Source organism: Conger conger, chromosome 19, assembly GCF_963514075.1.
Source record: "Conger conger chromosome 19, fConCon1.1, whole genome shotgun sequence".
In the NCBI taxonomy this organism is placed as follows: Eukaryota; Metazoa; Chordata; class Actinopteri; order Anguilliformes; family Congridae; genus Conger; species Conger conger.
This window is the reverse complement of record NC_083778.1, coordinates 19083306-19107311: the sequence shown is the minus strand read 5'-3', so window position 1 is coordinate 19107311 and position 24006 is coordinate 19083306. Positions and strand designations below refer to the sequence as shown.

General features: G+C 48.9%; 1 protein-coding gene across 2 annotated transcripts in view; it reads right to left on the bottom strand.

Annotated features, from left to right (window-relative positions):
• LOC133119073 (potassium voltage-gated channel subfamily C member 2-like) overlaps positions 1-16544 on the bottom strand; it is a 54797-nt gene extending 38253 nt beyond the window's left edge. For both annotated transcript variants that reach the window (XM_061229474.1, XM_061229473.1), the window contains exon 1: positions 15494-16544. In XM_061229474.1, the coding sequence (XP_061085458.1) occupies positions 15494-16054 (561 nt within the window). In that variant the 5' untranslated portion in view covers positions 16055-16544. The remainder of the gene's footprint in view (positions 1-15493) is intronic.
• Positions 16545-24006: the final 7462 nt, after the last annotated feature.

Here is a 24006-nt window from a genome sequence, read left to right as displayed (position 1 = left end):
CGAGGTCTCCCGGTCCCAGCCGGCCCCTGCTATTGTTCGGCTCCGGCGAACAAAGACTGTGGGCGGAGCGGCGTTCAAGGAGCAGCGTCTCCACGGGCCCCGAGGAGACGGCCGAGAGAGACCCCGCGGAGACACAGCGCTCCTCCCGCAAACGCCACCCTCCCGCTGCAGCCTGTCCCCTTCAGATATCCCCGACCGTACCCCCCCCCCCCATCTCTCGTCCACTGTCAACGATCCCCGAAACGGAAGAACAATCCCAAACAAACCCCCCCCCCCCCAAAAAAATAAAATAAAAAGGCTCCACTCATTCACGCATACGGTTATGTTTTCCCAGGCTCGCTCATGAGCCGTGACTGTGCGCACGGTGCGGGATATTCAAATCAGCTCCATTCCATTTATTATGCATTCAAAAGAATGTCAAACAACGCGGCGGGGAAGACAAAATTCGGTTGTGAGACTGCCAAGGCATCAGACTCTCTCTCTCTTTCTCTCTCTCTCTCTATGCCAAGGCATCAGACTCTGTGTGTGTGTCTCTCTCTCTCTCTCTCTCTCTCTCTCTATGCCAAGGCATCAGACCGCGCTTAAAAATATTCAGATTGTTCGGATGTGACTCACACATTTCACGGAGGGAAAAAAAAAAAAAAAAAACAAACCTTGCCAGCCAATTAACATATGCAACGTTTAACTCAGCGCCTCGTGTGCGGAAACCTGCGCTCGAACGGGGCCCTGCGGAACGGCAGCGCACACATCCCGGCCTCAGGAATATTAAAAGACGTGAAAGATTTATTTTCAGCCGAAAATGAAAACCAGAGTTACGGAACGTGTTGCGGGAGTCATGCCAAGCCATGACATGCACGGAGAGCACAAGCGGATCCATAATCATCATGTAAATACTACTGTGATTTCAGCTCCCTGGCCTGTGGTGACAGTGTAGAGAGAGAGGCTGGCGGCAACCCAGGTACTTTCCACCATTTTATTTATTATTTTATTTTTAAAACTTCACACATAGATGCCATAATCAACCCCTCCGTTCTGGTGTGTGTGTGTGTGTGTCTGTGCGTGTGTGCATGAGTGTGCGTGAATGTGACACACACACAACACACACACACACACAGTACAGCATACACACACACACACACACACACACAAACACACACACACACACAGTACAGCACACACTCTCACACACACACACACACACACACACGCACACACAAACACACACACACACACACACAGTACAGCACACACACACACACACACACGCACACACAAACACACACACACACACACACACACAGTACAACACACACACACACACACACACACACACACACAGTACAGCACACACACACACACACACACACACACACACACAGTACAACACACACACACACACACACAGTACAGCACACACACACACACACACAGCAGGCACAGAGGCAGAAGCAGTGTGAGTGGTGACCTGGTCCCTCCAGGACAGCGGTGTCTGAGTGCATCAGTGTGCAGAGGGCCTGCGCCCGGACCGGGGAGGACAGCTGTCAGGAGGAGGCATGAGGAGGAGGAAGAGCCAGGGACACAGAGTCTAATGGAGGAGAGGAGAGAGAGGGACACAGAGTCTAATGGAGGAGAGGAGAGAGAGGGACACAGAGTCTAATGGAGGAGAGGGAGAGGGACACAGAGTCTAATGGAGGAGAGGAGAGAGAGAGGGACACAGAGTCTAATGGAGGAGAGGAGAGAGACACAGAGTCTAATGGAGGAGAGGAGAGGAGAGAGAGAGAGAGAGAGAGAGAGAGAGAGAGGGACACAGAGTCTAATGGAGGAGAGGGAGAGAGAGGGACACAGAGTCTAATGGAGGAGAGGAGAGAGACACAGAGTCTAATGGAGGAGAGGAGAGAGGGACACAGAGTCTAATGGAGGAGAGGAGAGAGACACAGAGTCTAATGGAGTAATGGAGGAGAGGAGAGAGAGAGAGAGAGAGAGAGAGAGAGAGAGAGAGAGAGAGGGACACAGAGTCTAATGGAGGAGAGGGAGAGAGAGGGACACAGAGTCTAATGGAGGAGAGGAGAGAGAGGGACACAGAGTCTAATGGAGGAGAGGGAGAGAGACACAGAGTCTCGTGGAGGAGAGGGAGAGGGACACAGAGTCTAATGGAGGAGAGGAGAGAGAGAGGGACACAGAGTCTAATGGAGGAGAGGAGAGAGACACAGAGTCTAATGGAGGAGAGGAGAGAGAGAGAGAGAGAGAGAGAGAGAGAGAGGGACACAGAGTCTAATGGAGGAGAGGGAGAGAGAGGGACACAGAGTCTAATGGAGGAGAGGAGAGAGACACAGAATCTAATGGAGGAGAGGAGAGAGGGACACAGAGTCTAATGGAGGAGAGGAGAGAGACACAGAGTCTAATGGAGGAGAGGAGAGGAGAGAGAGAGAGAGAGAGAGAGAGAGAGAGAGAGAGAGAGAGAGAGAGAGAGAGAGAGAGAGAGAGAGAGAGAGAGAGAGAGAGAGAGAGAGAGAGAGAGAGAGAGAGAGAGAGAGAGAGAGAGGGACACGGAGTCTAATGGAGGAGAGGGAGAGAGAGGGGGCTGGAGGTAGTGTATCCAGCCCAGAGTGCCACACAGCTGGGGAAGCAGGGCTCTGAGTGACCCAGTGGGCCAGCCTGCGGCCCCCTGAAATAAACTAGAGCGCTGGACTCCTGCCCTGGTCCTGCAGAGCTGCAGGCTCTGCCCGTTTCAGTTACCACCTTAAAATCAGCACCCTGTCGAGACGCAGGTAACCAGGTGAGGGGAGTTCACCGTGTAATCAACTGCTCTAATAGATTCATTCAGTGCACAGTAACAATGGAAGCCAGCACACCCTGCGGCTCTCCAGGACCAGGGTTGGAGACCACTGAACTAGAGGCTTGTTTATCTCTGACTAGTGTGGAAGCACCCCCCCTCCCCCTGTTTTCCCCTCAGGGATCCTCCATTACGGAGAGGAAAGGAGACGGGAGACAGGAGTATAACAGTGAAGTGGGGGGGGAGCATCCATTACGGAGAGAGGCCAGGTCTCCCCAGGCCAGCCAGCTGCAGGATTACCCTACTTCCCAGGTACGGAGAACAGGTCTTTCAGCGAACTTATCCCTGGTTATGGGTATGCACTTTGTTGTACGTCGCTCTGGATAAGAGCGTCTGCCAAATGCCAATAATGTAATGTAAAAGGTCACTAAATCCGCTTTAAAATTACAACAGGAGGCCGTGTGGGACAAAGAACCCCAAAAACGCCCCAACACCGCACACATCGGCACACCTGCAAGCCCACAAGAACGGAACAGGTGTTGAACGCAAAAAGAAAAAAAAAACGTTTTAACAAACAATCGACTGCTTGCTCCACGGCGTCACTGGAGACAGCCGTGTGCTCACTCAGTTAAAACCGCCTGTCAAACTCACCGCTCTGTTATCTGATGGAATACAGAGCACCGCCCCACCTTCCCAGCGCGCCAGCGTCTGATATTACCACTAATTTACTGCAGCGCACCACTCCCCCGATCCCGGTCTGTTTCACGATCGGACCGGAGCAGTCTCCGAGGAATACACACGGCACACACTGCTCACTGCGTTTAACACACTGCTCACTGCGTTTATCAGGCTGCTCAGTGCACTTTAACACTCTGATCACTGCGTTTAACACACTGCTCACTGCGTTGAACACACTGCTCACTGCGTTTAACACACTGCTCACTACACTTTCACACGCTGCTCAGTGCACTTTAACACTCTGCTCACTGCGTTTATCAGGCTGCTCAGTGCACTTTAACACACTGCTCACTGCGTTTAACACTCTGCTCACTGCGTTTAACACGCTGCTCACTGCGTTTAACACACTGCTCACTACACTTTCACACGCTGCTCAGTGCACTTTAACACTCTGCTCACTGCGTTTATCAGGCTGCTCAGTGCACTTTAACACACTGCTCACTGCGTTTAACACTCTGCTCACTGCGTTTAACACGCTGCTCACTGCGTTTAACACACTGCTCACTACACTTTCACACGCTGCTCAGTGCACTTTAACACTCTGCTCACTGCGTTTATCAGGCTGCTCAGTGCACTTTAACACACTGCTCACTGCGTTTAACACTCTGCTCACTGCGTTTAACACGCTGCTCCGTGCACTTTAACACACTGCTCCGTGCACTTTAACACACTGCTCACTGTGTTGACGGGGCTCGCCTGCATGCGACGGGCTCTCAGTTAGAGAGATACCTGCCTGCCGCCGCTGACACGTGCCTTCTGCTCCGGTGGAGAGGGGAGAGCCGGGCTGGTGTTCAGTACCGACCCAGAGACGTGTGCTGCCCCACAGCCCTGCTGGGAGAGTGCAAAGTCCCCTCACAACTGTTCACAGTGCAAAGTCCCCTCACAACTGTTCACAGTGCAAAGTCCCCTCACAACTGTTCACAGTGCAAAGTCCCCTCACAACTGTTCACAGTGTAAACTCCCCTCACAACTGTTCACAGTGCAAAGTCAATCAAACCTAGCAATCAAAAACCTAGAATCAAGAGAGATACAGATATCAATCTAGATACTGAAAGCATTCCCATACCTGCACTAAGGAAGCAAGTGAATGAACTCGACTAATCAGAAACTGCTGAGAAGCCAACCGTCCAATTACTTTTGGTCCCCTAAAATGGGGGGGGGGGGGGGTGTAATTCCTCCACAGATCACCTGATATGGAAGTAAATAACTTCTACCGCTGACCAAATCCAAACGGACTGCACGGTAGGTGTAGACACGGTTTTCATTTGAATGATGTTATTTTTTGCATCCTTTATGTAGAGACCTGTATGGTATATTATCTACCTTTGACTATGCTCAGTCACGGCAGTAATGTCATTTGAATTTGAACTTCACGATTGACTGCGTTTATAGGATCGCAATAAGCAGTAAGTAGTTTTGAGTTTTACAATAGCGGAGAAAGATCCATCGCCCGTATAAAACAGAGAGGGGAGATTGTGTTTGTTTTATGCAACATTATCTCTCTCCTCATCGCGCAAAACAATTATTGTGCATCCGCAGATCCGCTCGAAACTGCCGAGCACTCATTTTCCGTTTCCAATCCTATTCGCTGAAACGAGACGGCAAAATCCAAACGCAAAATTAAATTCAGGAGTGAATCTCCCGTCCGCCGCTCATCGGAGGTTGAAATCCCCCTTCTCCCCACCGATAAATGAGCCTGGTCTCATGATGTCATCACTCTTGTCATTTGCTTTCTTTCAAAGACTTACAGTACAGTCATTTAGCCGACACTTTTATCCAAAGCAACTTACAGTTGATTGGACGAAGCAGGGGACAATCCCCCAAAGAGTTCTCAACATTTCAGATCAATTATCCCCGCAGCAGGAACGCAAGGGCTTCTACCATCATTGTGTGAAAATATATAAATATGAGACAGTTCACCAGTAAAGCACAGAATTCCAGCACACAATAAATACAGTAAAAATATGCACCTGCCTGAATATATGGAAACCTGTGGCACTAAATTAGCCCGGCAGAAGTCATCATCCAAAGATTAGTGCACTCAGCCCGGCGCGATCTGAAGGCAGTTCTAAAAGATTAATGGATTTACAATTGCTTTTATTAATGGCGTTTTAATGCAGTGAACGTGCTGGGGAATCAGTCTGAAAAATGGCGCGTTTAATAAGCCCCAGGTCCCGGGAAGCAGCTCTCTGTCTCTGGGAGTGAACGGCGTATCAATAATGCAGCCGCCCTCCACAAACTGTGCTCCCCTGAAATCTGCCTGGGCCTGACGCCAGTCTGGGCTTGTGGTGGTGTGGAGGTATGTGGGGAACGATGTGGATTGGGGGGCTCCTCTCCCCGTGGTTAAACAATAACGGTTTGGCTGACTGTGGAGGAAATGGGAAATGGTGTGAATTTGAGGAGCGCCTAGTTAAACAATAACAAGTTTAATGAGTACTCAAAGGCTAAATCACAATCAATCAAACCTGGGTTGAACCTCCTTCAACTGGCACTAGGCTCAATGGGGAAGAACAAACTATGCTACGTGTTTTCACAACTCCACTCAAAAAAACAGCATTCATTTGGTGGTGAGGATAGGTGCATTAGTTTTGATTTGAAACGCGTTAAAGTGTTGGTTAGATAAATACAATACGAATCGAACATGCGGCGGAACGAGGGCTATTGAGTTGACGGCTAAATAAGTTCCCGACATCAGTCGGTGTTCACGGAGCGGGCGGCCTTCAGTGAAAACAGGAAGGCACGAGAGGTGTTGCTATGACAACAAGCCTGCCGCGGTAGCGTCTCTGAACGTGCGGACGCGCAGACAGCAAAGCCGGCAACAGTTTAACCCCATCGGCGGAGACGGCAATGCGCACACGCGGTGCGTCTGCGAAAAAAAGCGACAGTCAGAAAAGAAATCTCACGATCCCCGAAGAAACGGGCTCACCATCGGCGTTCCACAGCGGTAAACGACTGACATAAAACCGCAATTAGACTGGATTTACGAAGGGAGGACAGGGAGACATTCTCCCAGGAGTGCGCCGACTCCAGTGGAACATTCCACTGGCGCATAATTAAGCATGTGTCTACAAGACAACTGCCGGCACGGATATTGAAACGCATCTCCCATTACAGTGACAACCTAAGCACGCTAGCGAGACTGTTCAGTGGGCAGAGGCCGGGGAGAGTTTCTCTAAACTCTTAACCCTTTTGTGGAAGAACGCCGTGACAACTCTAAATCTATTCAGCAAGTCAGAGCCAACATGGCTACCGGATCAGACTGACAGTCTGCAAAACCAAGAACATTAGCTCATTGTCTCAGTTGGTTTGCCCGCCTATTTCTTAATCTTTTATTTAAACATGGAAAGTCCACTGAGAACATGTTTCTCTTTCTCAAGGACACCCCAGGTGAAATGCAGGAGAGAGAGAGAGAGAGAGAGAGAGTTAGAGTTTTACGCCACCTTTATTGTGACACTAACAAATAAAGCTTAACATCACAGGTTATTAAAAGCCAACAGAAAACGAAAAAAGGAAACTTACAAAACACACAAAATGCAAAACATAACTGCAACGGGACTAAGAAAACAGAAAAAGGAAAGGAAAAAGGTTCACAGAGCAAGACACAACTCTCCATTTCCATCAACAGTACACAGGACACTCCCAAACCCCCACATTTTCCTGAACCCTTCTAGGTTTCCTACAAGCCTCTACTCTGAGCCTGGCTGCAAGCAGCCCCCTGAACATTTTCGCAGGGTCTACTGACCCCATCCCTCTGATTTGATTCTTCCGGGTTCATATTGCCAGTTTAGCTACACCTGACAAAAAATTAATGAGTGTTTGTACACACTTCTTCTGTGCTGTGAATCTTGGCCCAAAAATGAAAACCTCACATGAAAACTCCAATAAGCTAATAACCTGTGTTAGAGAGAGAGAGGGAGAGGGAGAGGGAGAGAGAGAGAGAGAGAGAGAGAGAGAGAGAGAAAGAGAGAGAGAGAGAGAGAGAGAGAGAAAGAGAGAGAGAGAGTGAGAGAGAAAGAGAGAGGGAGAGAGTGAGAGAGAAAGAGAGAGGGAGAGAGACAGAGAGAAAGAGGGAGAGACAGAAAGAGTGAGAGGGGGTGAGAGAGAAAGAGAGAGGGCGAGAGAGAGGGAAAGGGAGACAGAGCGAGAGAGAGGGAGACAGAGAGAGTGAGAGAGATAGAGAGAGAGAGATGAATGGCTCTGCTCCAGGGCCCAACAGCAGAGTTATTTCTTTTCGTGTAGTGACCCAACTTCATCTCTCCAGACACAAGCCATCATCCCTGTCTGCCCACCAGGGGCTCGAACCAGCGACTCTCCACCTGCCAGTCAAGCAACCCGACCGCTAGGCTAACCTAGCAGCTTCCAGCGCGTCCCGGAAAATAAACAAGAAATGGTTTCTCCCCGCGTCTGCGGGTCCCAGAGCAGCAGAGGGAGAGATCATTAGCAGGCGGTGTCAGTGGCTGGGCGCTGCAGGTGTACCGCGGGGAGCGGTTGGCGTGCGAGTGTTATTTACTGGCGTGAGTCAGGCGATCCTGGCACTCACATGAAAGGTCCGCGGGAGCAGCACGGGAGAGCGTCTCACCACGAGCACCGAGACGGGAGAGAGTCTCACCAGGAGCAGGGAGACGGGAGAGCGTCTCACCACGAGCAGGGAGACGGGAGAGCGTCTCACCAGGAGCGCGGAGACGGGAGAGCGTCTCACCAGGAGCGCGGAGACGGGAGAGCGTCTCACCAGGAGCGCGGAGACGGGAGAGCGTCTCACCAGGAGCACGGAGACGGGAGAGCGTCTCACCAGGAGCGCGGAGACGGGAGAGCGTCTCACCAGGAGCAGGGAGACGGGAGAGCGTCTCACCATGAGCAGGGAGACGGGAGAGCGTCTCACCAGGAGCGCCGAGACGGGAGAGCGTCTCACCAGGAGCACGGAGACGGGAGAGCGTCTCACCAGGAGCGCGGAGACGGGAGAGCGTCTCACCAGGAGTGCGGAGACGGGGAGAGCGTCTCACCACGAGCAGGGAGACGGGAGAGCGTCTCAGCACGAGCAGGGAGACGGGAGAGCGTCTCACCACGAGCAGGGAGACGGGAGAGCGTCTCACCACGAGCGCCGAGACGGGAGAGCGTCTCACCACGAGCAGGGAGACGGGAGAGCGTCTCACCACGAGCAGGGAGACGGGAGAGCGTCTCACCACAAGCAGGGAGACTGGAGAACGTCTCACCACGAGCAGGGAGACGGGGAGAGCGTCTCACAAGGAGTGGGGAGACGGGAGACTGTCTCACCACGAGCAGGGAGACGGGAGAGCGTCTCACAAGGAGTGGGGAGACGGGAGACTGTCTCACCAGGAGCAGGGAGACGGGAGAGTGGGAGGCTGAAACACGGGGTCGTCGCCATCGATGCACACACCGTGCCGAGCGGCTGACTGATCCGATCACACACCCCCCGGGGGGGCTACGGGGGGGCTACAGAACAGCCGGGGCGCGATGAGCACCGGCGTACCTGTGCAAGCGCGTCGTCATGGCAGCACCTGCCTAAATTACGGCCGTGTAAACGAACGCGTCGCCATGGCAGCACGCATTACATTACATTACATCAACGCGTGCGAGCGCATTTACTCCTGCGCTCCGTATTCAATCTTCCAACCGTCTCATTTTAAATAATAACAAAATCTAATTTCCTGTCGCCTGTAGCCGAGTGACTAATGTACATGACTGGGACCTGGAAGGTTGTTGGTTCAAGCCCCAGTGGAGCCAAGATAAGATCCGCACAGCCATTGGGCCCTTCTTAGTCTAATCAACTGTAAGTCGCTTTCTAAATAACCAATTACTATTAAATTACTATTATTATTAAGCCATAACAGCTCATAACTGCTCAACACCCACCTGTCTGTCCCATGTGACCTGGACAGTGAGTTCTTTATTAATGATAAAAGATATTATGATAAAAAATAATCCATCTCACTTATTTTCCCTCAATTCTGTTCAGGCGTGCAGGGGGGGGTGGGGGGGTGCAGCTAAAAGGAGGTGCTAAATTTAGTTCATACGGATAATTCCGCTTCATTCTGATTTAAGCTCCTGTCCGAGAGGGATTAGGGATCGCTGGGCCCGTGAGGGATGTCTGAAGATGAGGAAGATGAGGAAGATGACGGGTATCACAGCCCATGCAGACAGATATAACAGCCAAGGAGAGTTTCTCTAAACTCTTAACCCTTTTGTGGAAGAACGCCGTGACAACTCTAAATCTATTCAGCAAGTCAGAGCCAACATGGCCACCGGATCAGACTTCAAAACCAAGAACATTAGCTCATTGTCTCAGTTGGTTTGCCCGCCTATTTCTTAATCTTTTATTTAACCATGGAAAGTCCACTGAGAACATGCTTCTCTTTCTCAAGGACACCCCGGGCGAAATGCAGGAGAGAGAGAGAGAGAGAGAGAGAGAGAGAGAGAGTCTGACAGATATAACAGCCCATGCAGACGGGTATAACAGCCCATGCAGATGGATATTGCATTACATTTACATTAATGGCATTTGGCAGACGCTCTTATCCAGAGCGACGTACAGTTGATTAGACTAAGCAGCAGACAATCCTCCCCTGGAGCAATGCAGGGTTAAGGGCCTTGCTCAAGGGCCCAACGGCTGTGCGGATCTTATTATGGCTACACCGGGATTAGAACCACCGACCTTGCGGGTCCCAGTCATGTACCTTCACCACGACACTACAGGCCACCTTGCGTATATAACAGTCCAGACAGACACATATACTGTTTTTGTTAATAATATGTTTGCTTAAAACGCTTTGGCAATATGTACTGGAAAATATGTCTTGCCAATAAAGCATTTTGAATTTTTAATATAGCAGGTGAGGGCTGAAGAACCAGAGAGCCCAGCGACGCACCGTCTAAACCGGATCGGCCACGCTTGTCGCTCACGCGTGAAGGGTGGGGTGTGTGCGACACACTCTCTCCACCGTCGCAGTTTTAAAGTTATGACTTCAGGTCAGTGCACGGGAGGCCATTTTAGCTCCTCCTGAGCAGGTACTGCTGAGCTCCCAACCAAGCAGCCCAAAACCTGGGGCTCATTCCCATCCCTTATTCCTCTCCTCTTTTTCCCTTTTCTTTTCTCCTTGTCATGCCCCCTAGCTCCACCCATCGGGAGGTTCGAGGAAAAGTGAGTAATAATAAGTAATAAGAAGAAAACCTCAATGAGGCAAATGGAATGCCCTTGCTCCTTCAAACGTCACTTCGAAGCCATGACAGTTACAGACGTGGCAGACGGGGAGAGGTGGATCCACAGGTCAGTTACAGACATGGCAGATGGGGAGAGGTGGATCCACAGGTCAGTTACAGACGTGGTGGATGGGGAGAGGTGGATCCAAAGGTCAGTTACAGACGTGGCAGATGGGGAGAGGTGGATCCACAGGTCAGTTACAGACGTGGCAGATGGGGAGAGGTGGATCCACAGGTCAGTTACAGACGTGGCAGATGGGGAGAGGTGGATCCACAGGTCAGTTACAGACGTGGCAGATGGGGAGAGGTGGATCCACAGGTCAGTTACAGATGTGGCAGATGGGGAGAGGTGGATCCACAGGTCAGTTACAGACGTGGCAGATGGGGAGAGGTGGATCCACAGGTCAGTTACAGATGTGGCGGATGGGGAGAGGTGGATCCACAGGTCAGTTACAGATGTGGCAGATGGGGAGAGGTGGATCCACAGGTCAGATACAGACGTGGCAGACGGGGAGAGGTGGATCCACAGGTCAGTTACAGACGTGGCAGACGGGGAGAGGTGGATCCACATGTCAGGTACAGACGTGGCAGACGGGGAGAGGTGGATCCACAGGTCAGTTACAGACGTGGCAGATGGGGAGAGGTGGATCCACAGGTCAGTTACAGACGTGGCAGACGGGGAGAGGTGGATCCACAGGTCAGTTACAGACGTGGCAGATGGGGAGAGGTGGATCCACAGGTCAGTTACAGATGTGGCAGATGGGGAGAGGTGGATCCACAGGTCAGTTACAGACGTGGCAGATGGGGAGAGGTGGATCCACAGGTCAGTTACAGACGTGGCAGATGGGGAGAGGTGGATCCACAGGTCAGTTACAGACGTGGCGGATGGGGAGAGGTGGATCCACAGGTCAGTTACAGATGTGGCAGATGGGGAGAGGTGGATCCACAGGTCAGATACAGACGTGGCAGACGGGGAGAGGTGGATCCACAGGTCAGTTACAGACGTGGCAGATGGGGAAAGGTGGATCCCCAGGTCAGTTACAGACATGGCAGATGGGGAGAGGTGGACCCACAGGTCAGTTACAGACATGGCAGATGGGGAGAGGTGGATCCACAGGTCAGTTACAGACGTGGCAGATGGGGAGAGGTGGATCCACAGGTCAGTTACAGACGTGGCAGATGGGGAGAGGTGGATCCACAGGTCCATCATTTATACGTCACGCTTTTGGAAAAAATACTAAAGGATACGCAAAGGATGCGGCTTGTGTTTCCTCACAAGAAAGGAAAGTTTGGGAGTTCTTAAATTCTACTTCTCGCATCGAGAAGGAACATTTAATGGGTTGGAATGTCCTTAAAGATGGTGGACCTTGATTACATTACATTATTACATTAATGGCATTTGGCAGATGCTCTTATCCGGAGGGACATACAATAAAGTGCAAAGTGCATACCCATAACCAGGGATAAGTGCGCTGAAAGACCCTCGACGGAAGTACAATTTCAACTGCTACCTGCACAATAAAGATAAGGACCAGGGCCTTTTGATTTGATCATCTTTTTTTTTTTCTTGTAATACCGCAACACACAAATGTATGAACAAACCACTTACCTAGCCAAACACTGCTTACCTAGACAAACTAAACATCCTGATACACAAGTAAATCACAGAAAGACAACAATTAAGGTTTACAGGGAGGTAGGGAGGGACAAGGAGAGGTGCAGCTTGAAGAGGTCCTGAAATTGATTAATTTCTGGGTCAGGAGCAAAAGATAAGAGGAGAAAAATAAATGATTGGAATGAGCCCCAGATTTCTTCTGTGAAGCTCATTTCCTGGTCAGGCTGAGAGACTGCTCACTAGCGCCACCGTGGACACCTCCGGTATAGGTCATTCAGACCCGCTTTCAATGTAAAGTCAATGGCACAATTGCGGTCAAAATACGAAGTAAATCATTTTTTTTTTTTCCACAAGAAAATGCAGTCACAACCTGTGTATCTTCTTCATCTAATATCTCCCCATGAGGATACAGCAGTACTTTGTGGACGAATCAGGGACAGATTACATCTCTCTCTCTCTCACACACTTAGTGGAGGAGCCACACTGACAACCCTACTGGCTCCAAAATGTACAACATGGCGTCGCCCGTAAAACTCCAGTTCCGTGTTTTCACAAAACCCCGTGGACAGTCAACAGGCACTCGGGTCAACACCTGTTCCACGGTCTATGCTCCCAGCCCTGAACCCAAAGTGTGAACCAGCTCCAACAACATCAACAGCGTAAGCGCCAAAGGAGCATCGCCCCTTCCTCAGGGCCAGGTCACGGCTCCCGGTCCCAGCCGGGCCGCAGACGCACGTCTCTGGCGGAGCCCACGCCGGGATGGCGGGAGAGAGGCGGTTTAATTATCGCAGTGAGCATGTTGAGTTTCGGTAAATAACGGTGTTGTTCTCATGTAGGGGATGAGCAATGAGCACCTGTGATACATTACTTTACATTAATGGCATTTGGCAGACGCTCTTATCCAGAGCGACGTACGGTTGATTTAGACTAAGCAGGAGACAATCCTCCCCTGGAGCAATGCAGGGTTAAGGGCCTTGCTCAAGGGCCCAATGGCTGTGTGGCTACACCAGGATTAGAACCATCAACCTTGTGGGTCCCGGTCCTTTACCTTAACCACTACGCTACAGGCCCCGCTACAGTAATGAGAACTGGACCTATGAGGAAGTTTTATGCAATTTCATTGTGTTATTTGAATGTCTGATTGTCTTCACTATGAATGAGATACAAATGAGATGAGATACATTAGATTCCTGAGTTGAATTGAACACCTTTAGCGCGCATGAAACCTTTTAGCACACGCAGCACTAACAACACGCCCAGTGATTGGAGCAAGAAAAGGCCAGCACCAATCGTTGGTGACGTTATTGTTTTTGTGCTGTCGGTGCCGGTAGATCCGGCCCTTGGGGTTGTGAACCAGACGTGCAGTAAGCATGTGCGCCCTGTCATGACTGAGCCGTTTCAGAGTGACCCTCCCGGGGCCAGTCCAGGTATTAATAACTCTGCTGAATGGGGAGGCTGGGTGGAGCACGCCGAGCAGCCAGTGGGAATGAATGGACGCCCCGAAAAGAGCTGAAACCTAAAATGCAGCTGAAATTTAATATTACACTGACACACACACACGCGCACGCACACACACAAACACACACACACACACACACACACGTAAACACACAAGCGCATGCACACACACGCACACACATACTCTCACACACGCACGCACACGCAAACACACACACACACACTCTCACACACACACACACAAACATGCACACACACACACTCACACACACAAACACACACACAGACAGACACACACACACACACGCACGCACGCACATGCAAACACTCACTCACAAGCACAAACATACATGCGTGCACACACACACATACAGGCACACACACACACACACACACACACAGACACACGCACGCACATGCAAACACACGCGCACGCACACGCACGCACATGCAAACACACGCACATGCACACATGCACCTGCAAACACACACTCACAGGCACACAAACATACACACACACATAACTGCACACACATACACACACACACAAGCCCACTAACAAACACACACACGTACACAAACATGCAGACACACCCACATGCACCCAAACACACACACACACACACACACACACACACAAACATGCAGACACACACACACGCACCCAAACATGCATGCACATACACACACACATGCATACAAGCAATCATGTAACTAAAATGTCAATTCCATTGTCAATAGCCAGTTGCTGGCAGATACATGCTGGACAATTATTCTCCTGGATATAGCCTATTCATATCCCCTCAGTGCGCTCTCTTGTCGACGATTAATATATATTTCTAATAATCAATATGGACGTGCATGGGGTAATGATTTGCACCTGGGTCATTTTGTCAATAAGACCACTGAGATCTGCATAAATATTTACGTTTAAGGTTGAATGTATTTGCAAATACCACCTTGAGTCCTTTCAAAGAAAACACCCCTCCCCTCCAGTCACAAGCCTCCTCCAAAACAGGTTTCCATAACAACCTCCGTTGTACTTTCTATATGCTACTATTAATAGACATATTACCTCAGATTAAATTTCGGAAACGAGAACCCTCCATTAATCATCGCGTCCCTTATAAGACCACCGCGATCAACTTCATTTCTACATTTGCCTCTTATTTAATCAAATAAAGAATGACGACTGTTAATCTGAAATGTCAAGTGGTGTTCGCCCCAAATATTTCATTTTAACAAGTTATACGCCCTTCTGCGACGTCACACCTGTCTGTATGCCTAACTCCTTGATACAAACCGGGCTGAATGTGACTTTGACAGTTTCAATTGTGGGTCAATAGTGTTTAACCGTGTTATCGCTAATGATGTAAGCTTCTGCTAATATATTTGCCTCGAACACAAAGGCTGGTCACCAAAGACAACAAAGACACATATCGCGTGTTTGGATCTTGAGGGCACGCTTGCGAAATGTTCCTCAGTAGCCTAGTTAATGGCAAAATGTAATAATCTGGTGCCAGGTTCGCGTTGTATATCACCAAAAACCTCCGAAGTGACGGTAGAGAAAATTCATAATTCAATGACACAATTCAAAGAAAGTAAGGAAAAGGGGAACTTTCTAATTGACACTCAAACGACAGAGGAGCTCCAGATATTTGGAGGCGCTTTCCATCCACAGCGACGCGCCTTACCCGTGCGGCTCGGGATGAATAGGGATCTTCAAATAGATTCCAAATCACTGGCTGCCACTTTTTCCAACGGCTGATACTGCCGTCAGCTGACACCACGTCCTCTATGCCGAGCCTTTTACCGATCTCGTCCTCGTCGCCCTCTCCGTTGTCCACGTTTATGTCAAACACATCGAGAGCCTCCTCGGCGTCTCTGTGCTGCCGGTAGGTCATCCAGCAGCAGGGCTCCACGTCCGTCTCATCGATGCCCCAGAAAGACAACTCTTCCTCGAACAGAGGACCGCAGACATCTGCCGGGCAGTGAAGTTTCCCGGTTCTGTAGTAGTTGAGGACATAGGCGAAAACGCCCGGGTGGCGGTCGAAAAAGTACTCGTTGTTCTTCGGGTTGTACTCGATGAACCCGGGGACTTGTTGCAGCTGATCCAGCACCGACTCCGTGTCTGCCTCGGAGGCGAGGAGAGCCAGTCGTGTGCCCGGCAGGGTCTTCAGCGTGGTGCGATACGTTTCGTGCCTCGTTCCCCCAACGTTGAGGATTATCCTCTCGTTGTCATCGATCTTGCCCATCGCTCTGGGTAAGACATGACTCGATAAAAAAAGTATTGTGTATTTCAGAAGTAACAACAAGCACAACAGCTTTTTTAATTATTATTTCTTCTTTTTTTTTTTACTTTAAGCTAGGTCACCAAATTCATCGAGGTCCATCCGAAATTATCCACACAATAAAAAGTCACATGCAGTGAAGATAATTCTCCAGAAGCTTTGGAAAGCTGCGAGGCGGGCGCATCGTTGCTGGAGATTCGGTGGGTTTACAGCGGGTGGGGGAGTGGAGCTCGCTTGGCTGTCAGAGTTCCTCTGCTTTCTTCTCCTCGTGCGAATGGTCTCAGCCAGGAGCTCCGCGTGAACGTGCAGCGCCGGCTTCCGTTACGACTGCCCGCGCCTCGCCGCCCCTCGTGCAGACAGACGAAGTCAAACGGAAAGACAGACAGTCTTCTCATCATTGACATGTCGCCGCAGGCGGTTAGCCTTTGGGCTTCGCCATTATCAACCCGTCTCAGCGTGGAGGAAGCGCAAGTCCGCCCGTCACTCAAAGCTGCTTCTTCGCCCCTGAAACAGCACCAAGGGCACGCCCTTTTCTCCCTCTGTCACTGGCATGCATCTCTCTATTCAGACCGTCAGATGGGCAAGTCACCCTGTTCACGCAGTAATTAGCCCACTCAAGGTCGCAGGTTATTATTAATAATAATAAACTATTGGTGACTTGAATTTCGGCCACAGAACTCAACCTTTGATCATTTAGGAGAAAATGACCTTGTTTGCCGACACTTTGTGCGTATTTGTATCCTCAACAGGTCGGGCAACTATAGTATATAAAATAATGTGCTTCATTTAGGCAATTTCTAATCAACACGTCCGTTATTTTTTCAAAATGTTTCTATAATATGTGACTTTCGTCAAAATTAGTTCGGTAATTATTTCATGTTTTATTCAAACACGTCTCGGTGAGTTCATTCAAATCGCGGAAACGGGCATTAACCCGTTTCGCCGCTGCGCGGGAGCTGTCCTTTCAGCACGTGCGCAGCCTATTTTGATTTTTCAGCCGTCCGATCACATGGAACGGCGAAAGACAAAAGCGCACGTTTCTGGCACATTCGCTTTCATATTCTAACCGACAGCCTTAAAGGAAAAGAGCTCGATTTTTATCTTCGGTGTTCCTGTGTGATAGGCTCGGTTTGTTGACAGACCGATAAGATGTGATACCTTTACTTCTAACGACATTTCTAGCACGTAATGACAAAGGCGGGTCGCGGTTGTGACAAAAACGATTTTTCGGTGACAGTTGTATTCACAATTGCGGACACTGCGAGTGTTTAACTCATTGAGTGATATATGGAGCGACTGAATTTGTTCTGCTTTCTCGAGTCAATGACACTGTAATTTCAGCCTTGTATGAGAGGTGGTGAAATCGCTTACAATGAGCACTGCCACAAAGAGACGCACTTAGGATTTCAATTACTGTGTTTCTGAAATTGCATATCCTTAGGCTACCCGAGCGGAAATGAGAAACATTTGAGTTATTTCATCATAATTTGAATTGAATTAATGTGTACATTCCGGAGATTGCGGATAGCTTCACAGCTAATTTAATCAACACAGAAACCGGAGAAGACCCCCCGCTACTTGACTTTACGCACAACGAATTCCCGAGTAAAAACTGCCCTGCTGCGATCAGTCTAATTATCCCATGGCCCTTAATTGCTGTTTGGTTCAAAATCGCTGTAGCTTACGTCGGGTACGAAAGGTTAAACTGTTCTACATCTCTAAAGAGAAATAATGACGCGCCAAACCCCCGCACTCAGCCGCGCAATTCAGGCTGCGTAAATAAGGTGATTTTACCCCCGTACTTGACCAGGGGAAGTCGGCCGCGCCAGCGCCAACTCCAACTCGAGCTTTAGCGCGTTCTCCACCAAAAAATAACCTGTGGAATTCGAGCGGCGGAAAGTTCCAGTGACGGGGGAGGCGCGCGACCCAAGGCCGTGGATGTTTCACCGCTGGCCCGTTAATCGGGTGATTCATCAGGGGAGTAGAAATCAACTCTCACTCGCAGCGTGACAGCGGGCTCAAGCGCGAGCTCAACCATGGCGCTTGCGCGGTGGCTTTGGATTCTATTCAGCGAGCAGAAAACACATCGGTGAAACAGTCCCGTCGCCCACTAATTGCATGTGTCGTAAATAAAAATAAAACAAAAAAAAAAAATTACATTTTAAAAAAAGCGTTCAAAGCAAAAGTTTGGCCGAAAAAGTGTAGACAAGCCTGCTTCACCCTTGCAGCACTCTATATCAATTGGCTCAATACCCGTCGCTGTTATCTCTTCCGTGGCACATCGGTTGCCTGTGGGGCTTGGAGCAGACCCTGGCAGGGGCGGGGGGGATATGTACCCTATCCGTGTGCGCTTGGGGCAACTGATTTCCCAGGCCAGGACCCCGAGAGTCGCGGCTCGGTGACTGCTCCACCTCCGGCTGCTGGCGACGCATCTGCTTCAAGACGTTCTTTCAGGACGGCAACTCGGTTCAAGGACACATTCAGAAGTTTACTTAGGCCAAGGGTGCCTCCACGTCTCTCTAACCGTACAGCACAGTGGCGAGCCGTGAAAAGACAAATATTGACGCGGTGTTCACTCGAGAAAGCATGTTTACACGGGGGAGGATATTAACAGGATTGACGCACGGAAACAGTTTTGCTTATTATTCTACTGCGTTTGCTAATGTAATCTCCTACATTAAGATCTCAGATTCCTTCCGTTTTATTGTTTTTAGGCCATGCCGTTTCATAAATCACTATCATAAACACTATTTGCCATCGATATATAATTATTATTCTTTTAGAAAATTATACTTACATCTTATCGGAATAAACAGAGTGCACTCTTTAGATTATTGAAATCAATCTTTCTTTTTATTTAAAATGTTCACAGCAAATCAATAATACATTACTTCAAATGCTGCACATTGATTTCCGCGCATCATAGTTGTTCAGACGGTTTCGTTTTCATTACCTCCCAAACTTTGAATAACGAAATTATAACAATAACTCCACAATCAGACGGCAGGTGCACTGGCGTTGGTGTCATGTTGCCGGGTGTAACTAAGGTAACAGTAACCTGAGCAACCTTACCATGGCAACATTGGCCTGGCGAGCACAACTGTGGCCCAAATCTGCAAACTCAGTCCAGGCAGCTATAATACACTTCAGCTTGGTACTGTGATGACTCACTAGGCCAAAGTACAATCAAAATGGTGCTTCATAAAGTGGCAAAGGTTGCAAGTAGCAACAAGTGTCTCTTTTTTTTTTTTTTTTTTTTCAATTGTCCCCTGCTTAGTCTAATCAAAAATGAGTTCCACCTCCTGGCTGAAGAGGTGTCAAATCCAGGTGAACGGAACAACATATTGTGAAGGACTTTCACTTTCTCAACCTGGACTCTCTGCCTCTGAACAAACTTGAATCTCCCATCAGTTCAAGTCTAGGATGCGTAAGGTTTCTTTTATTTGCGATGGAGCGGAAGAAGTCTCCTCTTGAAGTCACACAGATGCTAGACGCACTGGTTTTATAACACAAACATCAAGCAGAGTTCGTAAAGTATTGCGAGATAAGGATTTGGATCCAATATCTATCTATATATATATATATATATATATATATATATTTTTTTTTTTTTTTTTTTTAAAGATATTTTTTAGGCCTTTTTCAGCTTTATTGGACAGTATATAGTATAGAGAGACAGGAGGAATGGGAGCGAGAGAGAGGGGAAGACATGCAACAAATTGTCAGATGGTCGGATTCGAACCGCCGACGTCGCGGCTTGCAATGAGCATGCGGTCAGTGCTCTGCAGGCTGCGCCACCGAGACACCCTGTAATTTATAAAGGGCTGATTAACTGCTGATTAACTGTTGAAAGTCCAGAGGGCACTGCTTATTCCTGCTTTTCGCCCAATGTATGCTGGGATAGGCTCCAGCCCCCCTGCGACCCTGTTCAGGATAAACAGGTTCAGATAATGGATGGATGGATGGATGGATGCACTTCAGATTTTTTCTCCACCTATATATTTTTTCAAGGTTCTGTCAAGGCCATTTGAAATATATATATATGACTTCCAAGAGCAGGTGGTCCTATTCCTAGACAGGACGGGGTGTCCTTGCCCCAGCCCAGATGCACATTCCTAAAACAGCCTCTCTGACAGCCCCGTGCCCACGAGCCCTGGTGTCCAGGGCCTCCCCCCACGCACGACCCCCCTCCTAATTTTAACCGGACAGCCTCCCACTCCTGCACCCCAGGGCTTAGAGAGAAATAACACACACCGAGTGAGCATGCCCAACGCCTCCAGGCTATTCCACAAGCCTCCACACGCTCAGAAACACAGCCATGAAAAGCGCCTAAAAGGTACACATGCTTTTTTTTTCATTACATTTAACACCTCGCCCTGGGATACTGTTGGAAATGAGCCAGCTGGCACATTTACAGTAATGTACGGTAAACTGGCACATTTACAGTAATGTTCATTAATGTGCATTGTCCCTGTTTCAACTAAGCCAATAAAGTAAATTGAACTGGTCGCTGGGGCGGCCAAGGTACATAGAGTCGTACCTCAAGCCAGCAATATATAATCGATGTGGACAGTTTTTGCTCGGAAAAGGTCCTCAAAGAGAACATTACTGTACGTTGAGGATTCATTTAGGAAATTTGACCCTTGAAGAACAAAAATGTACCTCCGCTTCCACAATTTCAGAGAGTTATAATGGAGATCGTACGCCTTCGCCAGCCATCGCTGGAGAGGACAACAGCACACCCTGCTGGTCACCTGGGAACCAGCAGGTCTGCCTGTTCAGCCGGACGTGAGTGGTTTATCTCTGAGTGTCGTCAGTGTGAGAGACACAAAGTTTATTTTACACTTATATACATCAATAAAAATTTGAAAGCTTCTGTTGAAAAATCTACTCTGAGCAATGTGACTGGTCTTTGTAAATTGAATGAAAGATGTTCCGATGTTCGATTTGTTTGAGTTTGGCGCCACCTGGAGGCCATCTCTGAGACATACCGGTACCGAGCTGGGCACACAAATATGAGTGTGCATTCCCATTGGTCCAAATTTTTTTTATTAATTTCATAAATACATCTTTTTTTTCTTAATAATCAATACAAACAAAATATTTACTGAAGTACAGTAGCTCAACTTTCTTTTTAGTTCGCGAATAAATGTACTGTTTAACTGCATAATGCCGGTTTTATCAAACACTAAATGAGTGTTTTCGGGCAGACTTAATCCTGACAGTGGGGTGCAGTGGTCGGGCTCAGACTCACAGTGGAGACCTCCCTGGCATCCAGACGGCTTCCTGCAGCAACTGGATAAACCCAGCCATCAGCTTCCTCTCTGGGGGATTCACCTGAGGGCAGAGGTCAGAGGTCAGATTTCAGCCTTAATCCAATCAACCAAACCATATATCACATTACATTACAAGTATTTAGCTGATGCTCTATCTATCCAAAGCGACAGTTGATTAGACTAAGCAGGGGACAAAGCAGGATTACTGAGTTAGCTGGATAACTGCGCTTAGTAAAACCCCACAAAGCAGGATTACTGAGTTAGCTGGATAACTGCACTGAGTAAAACCCACAAAGCAGGATTACTGAGTTAGCTGGATAACTGCGCTTAGTAAAACCCACAAAGCAGGATTACTGAGTTAGCTGGATAACTGCACTTAGTAAAACCTGGACCCCGCCCAAATCTGGAACAAGGACTGAAGTAAAAGGAGCTGTTCCAGGTTTTACTCAGTGCAGTTATCCGATTAACTCAGTAATCCTGCTTTGTGGAACTGGGCTCTGGTCTTCAAGGTCATGGGTACACTCCTGCAGTCGTCTTCCACTCCAGTGAAGAACACTGCTTCAGCTGCAACAACGTTGCCACCGGCAACACAAAGCAAGGCAATTTATGAACCCACTAAGCGTTCGTTTACCAGAGAAAATGGATCACAGTTGAAACCACTCCATTCTGTCTGTTTAGAATGTGTTTACTAGCAGGATCCTAGAAAAAAATAAGCAAAAAAACACCAGGTGAATTTGCGTTTATTTGACGTTTCGAGACCTTTATCAGCATGTGAAACACTGCAGGGCACACGCACCCTAGAAAACACCTTTTTTTGCTCGCTGGATACTGAAAGGGGAGGTCTGGACCTAATATTGCATTGTCGGTTTTAAGAACCTGCCTGTGAATTTATATGGACTGCATTTATATGAGCGCTTTTATCCAAAGCACTTTACAATTAATGCCTCTCATTCACCCACTCACACACGGCGATTGGCTGCCATGCAAGGCACCAACCAGCTCGTCAGGAGCCATTGGGGGTTAGGTGTCTTGCTCAGGGACACTTCCACACACCCAGGGCGACAGATTGAACCGGCAACCCTCCGACTGCTCTTACCTCCTGAGCCAATGTCGGCTCACAGCACAGGCTATTCCGCACACAGGTGTGGTGGTTCACCCTGGGATAGGGTGGGTGAAGACGGGCAGGAAATCACAGGAATGTGAACTGCAGCGTCCATCTTCTTTCTTCCCCATTTTCCTCCTTCTTCTCTGAACTGTATCCCGAACCAAAATGGCGGATAAATTCCTCTCCTTCCCCCTCCGTCCGCTCCCTGATTCACGGGCGTCCCTTTTTTTCCATTATCTCCAGCCTGCCACAGTAACGTACGGCTGATTTAAACAGAAGGGAGGTCTGCGGAGAGCACTTACACCAACTTCCACACTCCCCAACGGGCTTCGCGAGCCGGTTTAAATAAAGGTTACCTCCAAGACGATGGAATCTGGGATTAGCCCCTGATGGAGTGCCGGGTTATATTTCACATGGGCACTAAATTGACTTTGAACAATGACCTTAAATGGAGAACTCAGGATTACCTGGAACACAATCACCGTATGTCACATTTAATCTGGGGGATTTATCAACTGTTTATGCACGCTTACAGGCCAGATCCACAGAGGACAGCACAATGGCGGAGTCAACAGCATTACACTTTAGCGTTTAGGCAAATGCACACACAGTTAAGACATTGCTTGAGCTATGTACACAGTGAAATGTTTAGTGTTAAAGTCTTACAGCTCAAATAAGGACAAGAGCGATCACATTTCCTTTAACACAGTAACATGAGCGCCAAATTATTTTTTGAAATAATGATATATTTTACAATCTACTTTAAAATGATTAAATAATTCACGATTAACATAACTCATTTGGTGAATCAGAATTTGACAAAAGACTTGAGATTTGAAATCGGGCGACAGACGTACTGTTCATATGGAGCTGATTCTGTTTTAAGCCCCAGTCCTCTGCATTCTCCTGCCACATCGCCACTGCACGTCAGGACAGCAGGAGGAGGACGAAGCTCTCAAGAGGCTGCTGTTCACGCTGCCGTCCATCAGGGGGCGCTGTACAATCATGGCTGAGGTTCCTCCATGTGCAGCCAAGTGACCAGGAGAAGCAGTCCCTCCCTCCCCGCACGCCAAAACGCACAGTGATAAATCGGAGCCATAATGGACGGGAGTTGAATGGGAGTTGAACGGGAGTTGAGCAGGAGTTGGAAGGGAGCTGAATGGGAGTTGAACGGGAGTTGGAAGGCAGTTGAACGGGAGTTGGACAGGATTTGAACGGGAGTTGGAAGGCAGTTGAACGGGAGTTGGAAGGGAGTTGGTAAGGAGTTGAACGGGAGTTGGAAGGCAGTTGAACGGGAGTTGGGAGTTGAACGGGAGTGGAACGGGAGTGGAACGGGAGTTGAACGGGATTTGGAAGGCAGTCGAATGGGAGTTGGAAGGGAGTTGGTTGGGAGTTGGTAGGGAGTTGAACGGGAGTTGGAAGGCAGTTGAACGGGAGTTGGAAGGTAGTTGAACGGGAGTTGGAAGGGAGTTGCACGGGAGTTGCACAGGAGTTGAATCATCACTGAATCTTTTACAGTGAGAGTGATGGCAGCA